Source organism: Pleurodeles waltl, chromosome 4_1 (assembly GCF_031143425.1).
Source record: "Pleurodeles waltl isolate 20211129_DDA chromosome 4_1, aPleWal1.hap1.20221129, whole genome shotgun sequence".
Taxonomy (NCBI): domain Eukaryota; kingdom Metazoa; phylum Chordata; class Amphibia; order Caudata; family Salamandridae; genus Pleurodeles; species Pleurodeles waltl.
The window spans coordinates 764998745-765014735 of record NC_090442.1 but is presented as its reverse complement, the minus strand read 5'-3'; the positions used below and the strand labels follow the sequence as shown (position 1 = coordinate 765014735).

Genomic DNA, 15991 nt, shown 5'->3' with positions numbered 1-15991 from the left:
TGTCAATGCCAATAGGCAGAATACAGAAAGTAATGGCTAATGCAATGTCAAAGCCAATAGGCGGCTAAACTGAATACAGAAAGTAATGGCTAATGCCATGTCAAAGCCAATAGGCGGCTAGGCTGAACAAAACATATTGGCCCTCATTCTGACCTTGGCTGGCGGCGGAGGCCGCCCGCCAAAGTCCCGCCAGCAGAATACCGCTGCGCGGTCAAAAGACCGCCGCGGTTATTCTGAGTTTCCCGCTGGGCTGGCGGGCGACCGCCAGAAGGCCGCCCTCCAGCCCAGCGGGAAACGCCCTTCCATGAGGATGCCGGCTCCGACATGGCAGACACTGAAAATCTTTGTGGGGCCCTGTTACGGGGGCCCCTGCAGTGCCCATGCCATTGGCATGGGCACTGCAGGGGCCCCCAGGGGCCCCACGACACCCCATACCGCCATCCTCTTCCTGGCGGCCAAAACCGCCAGGAACAGGATGGCGGTATGGGGCTCGGAATCCCCATGGCGGCGCAGCTGAGGATTCCCCAGGGCAGCGGGAAACCGGCGGTACACCGCCGGTTTTCCGTTTCTGACCGCGGCTGTACCGCCGCGGTCAGAATGCCCATGGGAGCACCGCCAGACTGTTGGCGGTGCTCCCGCGGTCGTTGGCCCTGGCGGTTTTTACCGCCAGGGTCAGAATGACCCCCATAATGTGCTACTGGTGAACATTGAGCAACTAATATGCGCAGTGGTGAAACACAAAGTCATTGGTCAAACATTATCAATAGCATGACATAACTCCGGTGTGTAACGATTTCAGCCAGGTCTGGGGTTACAGATCCTCTTGAGAAAGCCCAGCATCACCCTCTCTCTACAGAGAAATCTACTTTCTGGTGGGCCCGCTTGACTAGTCTGCTTGCGTGCATTTAATCAAACGGTATGAATGGATTTGTGAAGGCACACTGTAGAATTACAGAATCGGGATTGGGAAAATTGGGAAAATATTACCCTCGCAAACGTAATTTGTAAATACATATATTCTGCAAACAGAATGAAAACTCTGTATTGCAAAGTTTAGGATTAGGTGGGGAATTCGTGGTCGTTCCTGGGAGTTCTTGCCTAAAAATCTAAGTGATTACTCTGAAACCTGCTTTTTTGTGTGTATTCGCATTCTCCGTGCAGGTGGTTTCATGTCACTGAAATCATTTTAAATGTATTTACTTATTACAACCAATGTACACATATGTAAAAATATTATGTATTGAAGAATACATACTTCTATCTGTGGGGGGCAAGGCAGCCAACCATACAGCACCACCTGCAGACTTCTCAAATATACACTCAACTTTCCGTAAATACTGAGGGACACTAATGGGAGGTGCATGTTTGCCATTGCTACCCTTTATTACAGGACAATTTTAAATGTATTCTTGAAATGGAAATTGAATTGAATTTTTCCCTCTAGAGAAATAAAAGAAGTTAAATGTGTAAAAACGTATTTGCAACATTTTTCGGTACGCAGAATGTTGCACCTGGGTGGTGTTCCTCTGGCGCAATGTTACCGAGATAGGTACTCCTAGAAGAATAAGACTGTCGTATTCAATGATTACTTTGAAAATTCCATAAGTAGTTTGATCTATCCTCCAAACAAACAAGTATACATGGGACAAGTATTTCCCTGTCATAATTAGCCCTTTCTGAATCGAACGAAACACATTGTAAATTTCTGCATCCTACGTGTAAGTAGTACCTATACCGCACCCAAATTTGCTGCCATCTCCCCATTGTTTTCTAAGCAGAGAGGAGACAGGTAGTTCTAGGAATCCTGCCTGTCAACACACAAATTGTTCTTTACCCCTGAAAGAGTGTTCCACCTGGACATCAACTAACTATAGCGAGAAGTAGTAGATACCACTCCTGTCATAGCCTTTGGGACCTCTCACATTGCCCTCGCTAAGTCTCATTTCAAGGGACAAATGGTAGCAAGGGGCAGCAACGCGAACAAAAAGCCAAGCTCTGAGAAGCTGTTTTCTTTCTACAGTGTTTGCTCCTACCCTTTCCCTAGCCCCTTAACAGCAATAGAAGTATTTGTAGGGGCTATGGGAAGGTCAGTGGGTCAAACCCTTGATGCCTATTGCGGTTAGAGAGCATGTAACATCTGGTACCCCTGGCAATTTGGTAAATCAGCTTCTGTGGCGTTCCGCCATCTTCTAAGCCCACCTTATATCCTTGTCCATCACTGTCTGCTTCAGCCTACTAGCGGAGGCCATCTGGAAACTATTCTTGACTGCCTTATTGTCACCAGTCTGTCGAACCCTGGCTTCTACACAGGCATACACTTGTGTCTGATAGATCCCCGAACCAGGTTCTTGATACATCGGCCAAACACAGTTAAACCCCATTGACCTCACCATTTATTCTGAAAACACCTCCCAAATAAAATCCTTAATTATTCTCCCGAGTGACATCTGGGCACCTGGAGTGGTAATCAAGCAACACCAGCGTTTAGTGACATTTTGTCCCGAAAAACATGAAGGGGGTGTTATATGTCTGACCTGACTGAGATAGTCCCCCAGGATTGTGAATTTCATTGTTCTTTCATACGTTATGCATTCTTTCACTACCATTTCCACACCCAGTGCCACCTGCGTCCACCTATATTTGTCTCGCAAGATCCTCTTGGTAATTATATCCCCTAAAGGCCCCTCTTGGGCAGTGTTGGTAAACCTAAATAAGTAAGCATAGGCCAGTGTCTATCCACCTCAAACCCAGTGGGCCTTCAATTCTGATTCATAACCACACAAGAACCTTCAAGTACAAAATAATTCACTGACCACCCCTTAGTAAGATACTCCTAAAACCTTATATTACTTATCCTCTTTTTTTCTTCTCATCTCCCACATGAAGACAGACCAACGGAAGCATTTTCTGCTGTCACCCCACCTTCCCCCGTTCCATCATCGCTACAGTACCACCTCAAAACCTTATACTTTTTATCTTCCTCCTTCCTCTCGTGCTAACATGTAGAGCTGCAATTACTAGAATACTCTACTGCCATCCAACCTTCTTCGGTTCGTCAATGCTTTCACAAGCTTCTTTATTGCGAGACATTACATTATGAGGCAATCTATCCACCAGACAATTGTCCTTACCAACCATATACTCAACTATAAATAATATTCCTCCATATGGATAAGTGTTTTAGTTGCAATTTGGATAGCCATTTCACTATCACGGTGTAGCTAAACCCTAACAACTTGTGCGGTTAAAAAGTGTGTTAGTAGCTCATGATATGTTCTTATCTTGTTGGCCAGTCACTAGAGATATTCTCTAAAATATACAGAGGCCCAAAATATAGATAGTACCTGTTTCGACAACTGAATATTTACAGTCTGCCTCTTCTACGATGCTGAACCTGGTTTAAGGCCATTCTGGCATTGGCATACACCATTAACTCAGTCCAAATATGAGTGTGACTGATCCTTACCCACTGGTTGTAATGCACTCAAGAAAGACTACTATCTTCTGCTTTAATCATCTTCCATAGCCTGACATGGATTCTTTAAAATCCAGACCTGTCTGTCGCACTTTTATCTCTTTAGTGTCAGTCCAGATTGATTGGTTGATTTATTTAATTGAATCAGCACTTATAAACTACACACTTAGCCATATACCGGGTCTGCTGGCTCCAAATTGGATTTAGGTGATTAAGGAGATTTATGAAGAAAACAGATGAGTTTTTAAAAGTTTGCTAAAATGTATCAAGGATCTAGTTTTGCAAAAAGCCAACAGGAAAGCATACCAGTACGTTGCCTTTCGTGAATGCAAAGGTCTACCCCCAGCTCCTATTCTATACGTAGATTGAGTGTGAAGTAATATGGCTCAGTTGTAGCGTTTACAATATCTGAATATATTTAGGAGCTGTCTTCTGGATGGCTCAGTGACATATACAAAATGATTTCAAAAAAGTGCATTTCTGAATAGGCTGTATGTGAAGTTATCAAGTGATGAGAAACATGTTTAGTACTTATTAAGACCTAGAATTAATTATGCGACCACATGCTGAACTATTTGTAAATGATGTGATGGATATTGGGAAAAGTCCCAAATATGGAAAGTTACTGTAGTCCAATTGAAAAAAAATAAGAGACTGTACAACTTTTGAAAAATGTATGGAAGATATGGCAAACATTTTCTCGCAGTACTCTCAACAACGAAAAACAGTTAAACATATGCCTTGCAATGTGTTCCTGGAAAGCAAGCTCTGGTTTAAATATAATTTCAAGGGTCTGGGCCTAGGTGGCCATAAGAGGTGCGACATCCATTTTGACGGGCCACCAACCAGTTTCACTTAAGTTGCTAAAAAATACCTTAATATTTCTACTATTTCATACAAGGAAACCTACTGGGCACACTTTAGTGGCCCTCTGGTTGGACGAATCCAACTCTCTCAATACATGGGGGTCTCTTCAGTGCTATTAAATAAACTACAGCTGGTGCAAAATACAACAACCCGTGTGACCCAGAACAGCCCCAGAAGGCAATCTATTTGACCCTGTCTAACCAGCGAACAAAAGGGACACCTTTAAGGCCATATGGGACATCTTCAGATCCTTTTTAGAAAATGGGGGCTCTTTATCTCTGTAAGAGATTTAGTGATACTTGTGTAGAAGATCTGCCATCTTCTAACTGGGATTTTCTCTCCATTTCAAGAGTTCAGAAGTCAAGGAGGGGTGGTCGCTTCTCCTCCCTTCTCAAGGTGAAATTAAGGAATGATCTACCTAAAGAACTAAGAGAGATTAAAACAGAAGATACATTTAAAAAAAAGTCTGAATACTTTCCTGTTCAAGGATGTTTAGTTAATTGTTAGGATTGACTTGCTGGTTAGCGCTGGTATACTTCCTTGAAAGCAGCTGTAACACTCTTGAAATAGCAATCCATTTATTCATTCACCAGTCAACACTCCAGCACTGTCTACTAACATCTCCAACACAGCACGTGCCCTTGTATTAACTTCTGTTTTCAAATCACCATTAATCAATCTATTGTCATGGAATTGATAATAATAATAATAATAATACTAATAATAATAATAATGAGCATAACCATAGAAATTCAGCAGTTATCATTAAGCTAACAATAACTCATGCCCCCAGCAATGTACTGCTTATGACCTCACAAATTATGGCCGGTGACATCACTGATGGCATCTCAAGTGACATCCCTGATGAAATGACATCCCTGATGAAATCATCCAGCAAAGCAAGGTTTAATATTCTTCACAAAGTACCATTTAATTATTTTGGTCTTCTTTTGACCATTATTCCGTTGCAAAGCTCACACAATATTTTAGCAGGAACAGCACCTCCACACCCTCTAGAGTCTGGTCATTCTCACCAACTATTTTTTCTTTCATTGGTGCTGTGTCGTCATGTCATCTCTAAATCTGCTTGGTCCACCACCTCAGTATGGATATGCTTTCTTGGCAATGCCCACATTTCCCTTTACCCACCACAGAGCTTAGCTAGGGTTAGGCGGATGCTGGGCATACCCCAATTGTGCAATTCCCACACCTCAATTAGAGGTGGGGAAATCACTCAGTTTCTGATTGTGGCGCCTCATCTGGCTTCTCTGTTTGAAAGCTTTATACAATAATCCAACCATCAGAGAGCCACTGGCTTTTTATGTCAGAAAGAACCCCCATCTTTAGGGGTTGCCTTCTGACTTTTTCCTGCTGTGGTCTTCCAGGCGTTTTGGAGGTTTATTTTAAAAAAATGCATGCTATCATGGCTGTCATCATGTATTTGCTAACAAGACTTCCGTCACAGGGTATGATGTATTTGCAGATACGAAATATTTATGATAATCTGAAGAGGAAAAGTGATCGGTTATGTTGTTAAAGCAACGAGAAGGGAAATATGACATTACAGAGAGAGTGAAAGTATGACATAATTGTAGGAAAAGCGAGAATCATAATGTCACTACAGAGGAAGTGTGAGGGATTATCTTGTCTCTGTTATCTGTGTAAATGAATTATGATAATGAGGGAGGGGGTTATATGATATCATAAGGAAAATGAGACTCACTGCGTCAGTGAGGAGAACGATTAAGGTTTATGCTGTCTCTGCAGAGAGAGAGGAGTTATGATGTCATTGCCAGCGGAGGCCAATATGACATCATGATAGGATATGGCTCCTGTTCAGCATGGCTAAAAGTTAGTGGCATAGAGGACAGTGGCATGGAGTGGAGTTGAGTGGAGGAGAGTGACATAAAGTAGAGTGGCATACAATGTCGCAGAGTGGAGTGGCATAGAATGGACTAGTGTTGTAGAGTGGAGTTGTAGAGTGCCAACGTGGAGGAGAGTGGAGTGGTGTAGAGTGGAGTAAAGTAGCGTTGAGTGGTGTAGAGTGGAGTGGCGTAGTGTGGAGTTGCATAGAGTGGACTAGTGTAGAGTGGAGTGTCGTAGAGTGGAGTGGCATAGACTGGAGTGGGGTAGAGTGGAGTAGCATAGAGTGGAGTAGAGTGGCATAGAGTGGAGTGGAGTGGCATAGAGTGGAGTAGAATGGAGGGGCATAGAATGGACTGGTGTAGAGTGGAGTGGGGTAGACTGGAGTAGAGTGGAGTGGAGTGGCATATAGTGTCATAAAGTGGACTGGGTAGAGTGGAATGGCATAGAGTGTACTGGTATAGAGTGGAGTGGCGTAGAGTGACGTTGTGGGGAGTGGTGTAGAGTGGAGTGGCGCAGAGTGTAGTAGAGTAGTCAGGTGTAGCATGGAGCAGCGTAGAGTGGCATATAGTGAAGCTACATAGAGTGGGGTGGCGTAGAGGCAAGTGGCATAGAGTGGAGGGACGTGGAGTGGTATAGCATGGAAAAAAGTGTTGTAGTGTAGAGTGGCATGCAGTGAGGTAGAGTGTCATAGAGTGGAGGGGCGTAGAGTGGAGTAGAGTGTTGTATAGTGGAGTGGCATGGATTGGAGAATGCATGGTGTGATAGAGCACTGCCAGAGTTACAAAAACAGTGTTTCACTTGTGCTTTCATAATTCAAATATATTATGAAATATTTGTACAGTTCATTTACTGGCATTTAAATGTTGTTGTATGCTAAAAAAAAATAACACTCTAAAGCTTTTGCTTTCACATCCCCTGTGCCCATCTATATTTTCACATAAATATTCTCACTTTGCAGTCAGATAAAGAAAAGTAAACATCAATCGCCCTAGGATGCAGAGCTAACATTTGACTTCTGTCTTTGCACAGCAAATATGAGAAGATAACACATATAAATGATTGTTTATTGCTCATGCCCTTCTGAGGTTCACCATGGTTATTTTGAGGGTGCTTTAGCACCCCACCACTCCTCTACTTCCAGTGCATGGGTGTGAAACTGAGGAAGGGGATTGTTTATGTTATGCTACTAGTAAAGAAGACTGACTAAAATAAATATGTTTGTAGGCAGAACATTGTTAATCACAGACATACGAGATTGCTGTGCTGTCATAGATAAATAGTATCAATCAAGCAGAAAGATAGGAGGCAGGAAACATTTTCAAGCACGTTTTACAGCCCATTTACTGCTGTTAAGTACAATACAGGAGACAACTGAAAACACATGTACTCTTCTGGAGTGCCTCACGAAAAGAAAAACAGAGTTCCCAGAAAGCAAGCACTCGTGGAAGAATACAAAGAGCCAGTAAGAGAGATGGTAATCAGTCTGTGCTACATGGGATAGGCAAAGACATGGTGACAACCTAAAAATATTAAGCCAGCAAATAGAAAGCAAGCATGTGAGTTACAAAACACCAAGCCAATGGTAAGCAATGGTGAAATGCATTTCAAGGGCAGCTTTCAGCTTGTTCCCGATATGTCTTTGCAACCAGAAGCTGCACTGTCTAGTAGGCTTTGACTTTAAAAATGAGACTCATTAGGGGACAGCAGGTTGAAAAAGGCTTATGACACCTTTGTAAAGAAGAGCAGACTTGGTATGCACATATGTGGATTGGGTGAAGATGCAGCTCTTTTATGAAACGTGGAGGTCATATACCATATCCCCAACAAAGCCACTGGTACCTGGCGTTCACATTCAATCCACTCCATAAGACAGTTAAAAATGTTGCTTATATGTGGGCTCTGACTAAAGGGAGATGGTGGTCAGGTCTTCTCACCACAAGAGGGATTGAAGTCATAACCTTTCTTCCAAAACAATCCTGCCATCATGCATAGCAAATCACTGGCTCACCTTCTGCCATTGGCGAGTGGTAATGGCCAGACTCAGAAACAGGCTAGACTTTATTACCTTCTCGAGGAAAGCTTGGATGTTCTATACTGTGGAGGGCTAAATAAACTCTTTCTTTTCATACATGACAAAAGTTACAGTCCATATCGAGTGATCCTGAATTCAAAGCTATGCGTATGTATGTGGTGATTTGTTAACTGTTTGCCTCTTTCACGTATTTCTTTCATTCTTCCTTCCCCCCATTTCCCTGTTCATCAACTATGTTACACAAAACCCCAACCACCAAGCAACATATTTAGGGCCATATTTATACTTTTTGACGCACAACTGCGCCAACGCAGTTGTGCGTCAAAAAATTTAACGCCGGCTAACGCCATTCTGAAGCACCATGCGGGCGCCGTATTTATTCAATGACGTTAGCCGGCGTTAGCCGGCGGAGCTGCCTGGTGTGCGTCAAAAAAAATGACTTACACCAGGCAGCGCCGGCGTAGGGGAAAATGGAGCTTGGGCGTCAAAAAATGGGGCAAGTCAGGCTGAGGCAAAATTTTCGCCTCAACCCGATTTGCGCCATTTTTTTTTACTCCCAACCCCCATTGAAATGACTCCTGTCTTAGCAAAGACAGGCGTCATGCCCCCTTGCCCAATGGCCATGCCCAGGGGACTTTTGTCCCCTGGGCATGGTCATTGGGCATAGTGGCATGTAGGGGGGCACAAATCAGGCCCCCCTATGCCAATTAAAAAAAAAAAAAAAAATACTTACCTGAACTTACCTTAATGTCCCAGGGGTGGGTCCCTCCATCCTTGGGCGTCCTCCTGGGGTGGGCAAGGGTGGCAGGGGGTGTCCCTGGGGGCATGGGAGGGCACCTCTGGGCTCCTTCCGAGCCCACAAGTCCCTTAACGCCTGCCCTGACCAGGCGTTAAAAAATGACGCTAAAGCGGCTGGACGTCATTTTTTTTGACCCGCCCACTCCCGGGCGTCATTTTTGCCCAGGAGTATAAATACGGCGCACATGCCTTGGAGTCATTTTTTAGACGGGAACGCCTACCTTGCATATCATTAACGCAAGGAAGGTGTCCACGCTAAAAAATGACGCAAACTCCATGAACTTTGGCGCTAGATGCATCTAACGCCAAAGTATAAATATGGAGTTCGTTTTGCATCGAATTTGCGTTAAAAAAAACGACGCAAACAGAGTATAAATATGGCCCTTAGGACCGTATTTATACTTTTTGGCGCACAACTGCGCCAACTCAGTTGTGCGTCAAAAAATTTACGCCGGCTAACGCCATTCCAAAGCACCATGCGGGCGCCTTATTTATGGAATGACGTTAGCCGGCGGAGCTGACTGGTGTGCATCAAAAAAAATGACTTACACCAGGCAGCGCCGGCATAGGGGAAAATGGAGCTTGGGCGTCAAAAAATGGGGCAAGTCAGGCTGAGGCAAAATTTTCGCCTCAACCCGATTTGCGCCATTTTTTTTTACTCCCAACCTCCATTTAAATGACTCCTGTCTTAGCAAAGACAGGAGTCATGCCCCCTTGCCCAATGGCCATGCCCAGGGGACTTATGTCCCCTGGGCATGGTCATTGGGCATAGTGGCATGTAGGGGGGCACAAATCAGGCCCCCCTATGCCACCCAAAAAAAAAAAAAAACCTTACCTGAACTTACCTTAAGTTCCCTGGGATGGGTCCCTCCTTCCTTGGGCGTCCTCCTGGGGTGGGCAAGGGTGGCAGGGGGTGTCCCTGGGGGCATGGAAGGGCACCTCTGGGCTCCTTCCGAGCCCACAGGTCCCTTAACGCCTGCCCTGACCAGGCGTTAAAAAATGACGCTAAAGCTGCTGGACGTCATTTTTTTTGACCCGCCCACTCCCGGGCGTCATTTTTGCCCGGGAGTGTAAATACGGCACACATGCCTCGGAGTCATTTTTTAGAAGGAAACGCCTACCTTGCATATCATTAACGCAAGGAAGGTGTCCACGCTAAAAAATGACGCAAACTCCAAGATCTTTGGCGCTAGACGGGTCTAACGCCAAAGTATAAATATGGAGTTAGTTTTGCGTCGGATTTGCGTAAAAAAAAACGACGCAAATCCGGCGCAAACAGAGTATAAATATGCCCCTTAGTCTCTGGACCAGGAAAGTTCTATATGGTGTTTTCTCACAAGCATTCCAAATATATTGGGGTTACCAACAGAGAGGTTTTACTTAACAGCAATATATTTTCACATTGTTAGTGCAAATAACATTCTACAAGTCAAGTAATGCATTCATGTTTTGTGAGGGATTTCCAAGTTCCTACAAACTAGGGTGGACTACTTATATTTTCTGTCTGATGGAAGCATCATCAAAGAGTATCTAACCCTCTAGCCTTTTCTGGGGTTTTTCTCTCTCACTAGTGTGTGCATGTCCTGTCTTATATTTCTTTTGATAATTTATTTATAAGGTGACACTTAGAGGGTAACCATCAAATAACCTTGGAGATCGACACAAATATTTGGACTCAGATAGGAGTGTAATACCATCCTAACTGTCAACATCAATAAGATCAAATCAATAAACATCACTTTCGATATTGGAGTCAGTTATTTACACACACCATAACCTATGATTTATATGCACCATGAGCACTGCAAGAGCAAACCATAACTTAAGCACAAATCACACTAGAATCACTGGGAACATCTCCAAACAAGCACTGGCAAAACTACATTTCAAAATTTCATCAAGCACGGGTAAAATCAAACCCTCCCAATTCTCTCTAAATGACATATAACTAATAAAAACAGGGAGCATCCTTCCTAATGAGACGAAGCCATCCAAAATTGTGGGCGTGTCAGCCTTATATTTCTTTTGATAATTTATTACATATATAGGGTAACCATCAATTATCCTTTGGAGGTCGACACAAATCTTTGGACTCAGATAGGCGTGAGATACCATTCTAACAGTCAAATCAATAAGATCAAATCAATAAACATCACTTTCAATATTGTAGTCAGTAGTTTATACGCACCATGACCTATGTGGCCATGAATCACCACACCAGTTTAGTAACGTTCAAACATTCATTGCCCTTTAGATTAACAATGCTAAGAGTATGTAAATCAAATGCAAGACCAAATGATAAAAGTGTAGTAATAACACAGTCTTACCAAAACTTCGAAACAATCTTAACTTAGACAGAATACTTATCATTAAACATTCAAGAACCACCATGCAGAATAACAACAATAACATATGAATGATTGACACAGAATACATTTAGTTATCACCGATGAATTGTTTACAATCAATTTATATGAAACAAATTAAGATTTAGACATCCTTAACTATTACTCTACTATTCCATGCTAAAAGAAAAGAAGACAAAATTAATTTGGAAAACATCTGACTATGGCGCTAACTAAAATATCTGTTAGGTGCTCTAAAAAGAGAAAACTTAAAAATCTGCACGAAAGCCAAATGCACATTTGGTTATACCTCTCCTAAAAGGATCAGCAAGCAGCAATGTCTCCAACAGTGGAGCATCTCCTGGTCTTTTTCATTGGGCAATTACATAATAGGGAAAAGTTCAGTAATGTTTGACCTTAATGCATCTGAACTGACAGAATCATAGACAGAGAGCTAAGAAGCAGGAACACATCATTTCACTAGCTGAGAAAAGGAAATCTATAGAAAACTGAGAACTGCTCTTTCAACCTCTGAGTTTTGATATATTAAATCCATTGAAAGCAAATAGCTAAGCTTCTATTGGTCAGCCTAAGGGGTGGTTTAGGTGAGAGACAATGATCTTTTTCCACATTTCTGAAGTATCTTTTCTTCATTTTCTGCATTCAGTATTAGCTCATCTTCTCTCACTGCAGTCACCAGTTTCCACAGTAGAATACAATTGTTGCAGGTTATACCTGAGCACTGAAGACTATTGTTCTGGGTACACATTATCTCACCCCAGGAAGACGAAGAAATGTTATAACATTAGAACATATCTTTTCCACAGTGAGCAAGTCACACAGGATGCTTACAGAAACATTAATTTGCAGCGTAACATTTTAAGCATTGCCTCTTCAAAATTACAAAAACTTGAGGCCTTTTTAAAACCAATGCTAAAACATGGAGAATGAAACATTTAATAATATTTAAACTATGATTCCTTTTAGTACATATTAATATTAATCTTTCAGTACATTTAATTATGAATAAACAAAATACATTCTCATTAGACAGTTATTTTTCATAATAATACATATTGTTTATGGTGTCCACCATATTAGCTACACGTTTTTATTTATTAATACACGATTTTCAAGTAAGCCTTTTATTATATGTTATTTCACGCAATTTTTAATGTCACAATGTTTATTAATAATGTTCGCACTCCAACACTAGCGGGGAGAGTCCTCAAAGTAAATTTTTCAAATGTCCACAAGATGGCCCAGCAAGGCAGTGCTTGGCATTAACATCAGCTGTGATCTTGAGCTCACATGTTCAAATCCTAGCAAGGTCGGCTAAGCATTCCGTGTGTCCAAGGTCTGTGAATGGAGTAGTATTAATTTGAATGATAGTAGCACCAATTATTTTAAGCCCTAAGAAAATAGCAGAAGTGCAAAATCGAGTGCTTAATAACATGTTTTTATTCTTATGAAAAGGTGAGTTAACACCAGCAACGTGTTTTTTAAAGTCAGCCTTTGGAGGAAATGGTGACCAGAGCATTTCTGACCTTAGCTTTCATCCTGCTGCTTCGAACATTCTGCTTTGAGATCACAACCAATCAGGTATTTTTGTGTTGTATTCCCAATAGCACAGTCACTCTGGATTTTATCTGTCTCACCTAATCAGATGACAGTAGCTCCTTGTCATTGCCTCAGAGAATCCTGTAACTACTAGGGCCCTACGGATTGTATGGATCACAAACAGCAACCAGTTTATTCATGCATTTACTCACCATTCTCTGTCTTTCTAGGCCTGGGCCAAGGAGACTGGCAAGTACCAGGAGGGTGTGGATGAGCCAGACCCTGCCAAGTGGAAAGCCAACCTGCGTTGCGCCTTAAACAAAAGCCGTGAATTCAAGCTCCTGTACGATGGTACTAAGGAGACACCTATGCAGCCCTTCAAAATCTACGAAGTTTGCGATATCCAGCAGACCAATGGAGGTACAAGAGGCCGGAGTGTAAAAGAAAAAAAGCAGTGGGACTGTGATTGGTGAAGATGCTGGATGGGGAAGGGTGACACCTGTAGGTGTGTGTTTTTTCCAGGAAGTGGTTAGTCAAGAAAGTAGCAAAAGGAGAGGGAGGTGGGACAGCAGTGTGAAGCATTATGAATTTCTTTTACTTTTATTCTCTTTGACCGAGAGAGTTGTCATTTAGATGGGAGTGCTATCGGAGAGAAATATTGTTTACAAAAATATTGCCCCTATGGAGTTAATATAAAGTCTACACACAATGGTACAATATTTTGTAAACGACATTTAAGACACAATGGCCCTCATTCCGACCCTGGCGGTCATAGACCGCCAGGGTGGCGAATGACGGAAGCACCGCCAACAGGTTGGCGGTGCTTCATTCGTCATTCCGACCGCGGCGGTACAGCCGCGGTCGCCCAGCCGGGTCCGGCGGTTTCCCGCCGGATTTCCCCCGGCTGGGAGAATCCTCCAGGGCAGCGCTGCAAGCAGCGCTGCCTTGGGGATTCCGACCCCCTTCTCGCCAGCCTGTTTCTGGCGGTTTTCACCGCCAGGAAGAGGCTGGCAGGAATGGGTGTCCTGGGGCCCCTGGGGGCCCCTGCACTGCCCATGCCACTGGCACTGCCCCTAACAGGGCCCCAGCCTGCTTTTCACTGTCTGCCTAGCAGACAGTGAAAAGCGCGACGGGTGCAACTGCACCCGTCGCACACCTGCAACACCGCCGGCTCCATTCGGAGCCGGCCGGCCCAGCGGGAAGGTCGGAATGGCCCCAGTGGTCTTTTGACCGCGGAGCGGACAAATGGCGGTTCCCGCCAGGCGGGCGGCGCCCGCCGCCCGCCGGGGTCAGAGTGACCCCCAATATGTATGTCGGGGAGATTTCTGTAATACAAGTATGTCGATGCCTAGCAGATCAGTAGAGGTGAAACATTAGCTTCAAATGAGTATAAAGTTGATTTCTAAAGTTAAAATATAGTCATTTGAAAGGTACTGGAACGGTACACATCACTGTAAATAGTGTGAATTTGATGGTCGTGTTGTTTCCAAGGTTACAGTGATATGTAGAGGAGGTGCAGAGAAATACGAGGGCGTCCAAGAAGAAGGGGAGCCAGGCAAGAGAATGGATGTGGAATCATCTGGAGGTTACGTAGTGCGCACAGAAACATATGCACCGCACATAAGAAGGAAAACTGGAGAAGGGGTTGTTAAGTTGAAATAGAGTGAGTTAGTGACAGGAACGGGAGGCCAGATCCTACGTCTAGTAAGATTAACAGGAGCAGGGGTGCAACAGAAACAGGAGCTGATCTTCTTGTCCGAGGGTGATAGTGGGAAATCTTTGGTGACTACGCCTTGATAGTTGGGTTACTTTCTTAGATATAATTTCCGAATACAGACTCAGGGCTTGATTTAGATGCTGGCGGAGGGGGTTACTCCATCACAAACATGATGGATATCCCATCCGCCTTGTCACGATTCCATTATGTCCTGTGGAGATCGTAATCTGGCGGACGGGATATCCGTTGTGTTTGTGGTGGAATAGCCTGTCCACCAAACTCTAAATCAGACCCTTAATTATGTAATGTATTATTGTATTTTTTTGGGTGGGAATGTAAAGTTCCACGAAAAGTGGAAGATGGCCAAGCCTTTCAGTATATTTAATTTCGCAGTGTTCTTGGGGTAAGTATTGTCAGATACTGATAGTCTTGTAAAAGGGAAGTGGCTTAAGCTCAGTCACGTGGCATGTGCGGGGTTGAAACGTAATGCTGTATATAAACATGCAGTATTTAAAAGAAGCATAAACCGGGGAGGATGTGCTAACCTCCAGAGTGCCGACTTTGGAACTGGGGATCCAGGTCGAGTCCTGGCGTCAGCTCAAAATCCTGCGATTCTGGCCAAGTCAGTAAATCCCCCGTGCCTTAAAAAACATGAATCCGACTTTGTGTAATATAACTGGTGCTTATGTGAAAGTCACGTTTGCGCTGTGTAAATATATATTATCCCAAAAAATCTACAAGTGTGGTTGATAAAATTGTTAATTACGGTTCGGTTCAGAAGAATATATTGAAAACAGCCTTAATCAATTCAGTGGTAGAATTTAGCTCAATTTGTTGAACATAAATCACAATGGTCAGACTAAAATAGATGTGATGTTAGTTGTTGCTTCATGCTGATTGGTGTGCTTCAATCAACAGCTAACTCTGTGAACTGTGAACTGTAAATTATTCTTTCCACAGATTATTTTTCCAAACTAAAGTCGAAGTTTTATTCAAAAGATAAAGTTCCCTTGAATCTGGAGACAGTGCAGTTGCTCAAGTATGCAAGCTCTGTGTATTGACCTAAGAGAAGACAGGTTTTCTTAGCTGAGGCTTTCCGGTTTCTAGACATTGTCAAGCACAACAGCCAAAGGCATGTGGAAGTCAAGTGCACTTATTGGGCAGATGGTGGGCTATCAGGATGTTGATGTATATTCTGAGAGCTCAAGGAAACACAGCCTTAAGGACAGGAGTATGAGGTTGTCATATCCACCAAGGAGGACAAAGATGACCTCACTAGAAACTACTAGATTGCACCTTCTTCACCATGCTATCTGTGGGAATCCATTTGC

At 43.3% G+C, this 15991-nt stretch overlaps 1 protein-coding gene across 1 annotated transcript in view; it reads left to right on the top strand.

Annotated features, from left to right (window-relative positions):
• Nucleotides 1-15991, top strand: part of IRF5 (interferon regulatory factor 5) — a 120498-nt gene that overhangs the window by 64095 nt on the left and 40412 nt on the right. The window contains exon 3 of the mRNA XM_069229385.1: nucleotides 13174-13363. Within this exon, the coding sequence (XP_069085486.1) occupies nucleotides 13174-13363 (190 nt within the window). The remainder of the gene's footprint in view (nucleotides 1-13173; nucleotides 13364-15991) is intronic.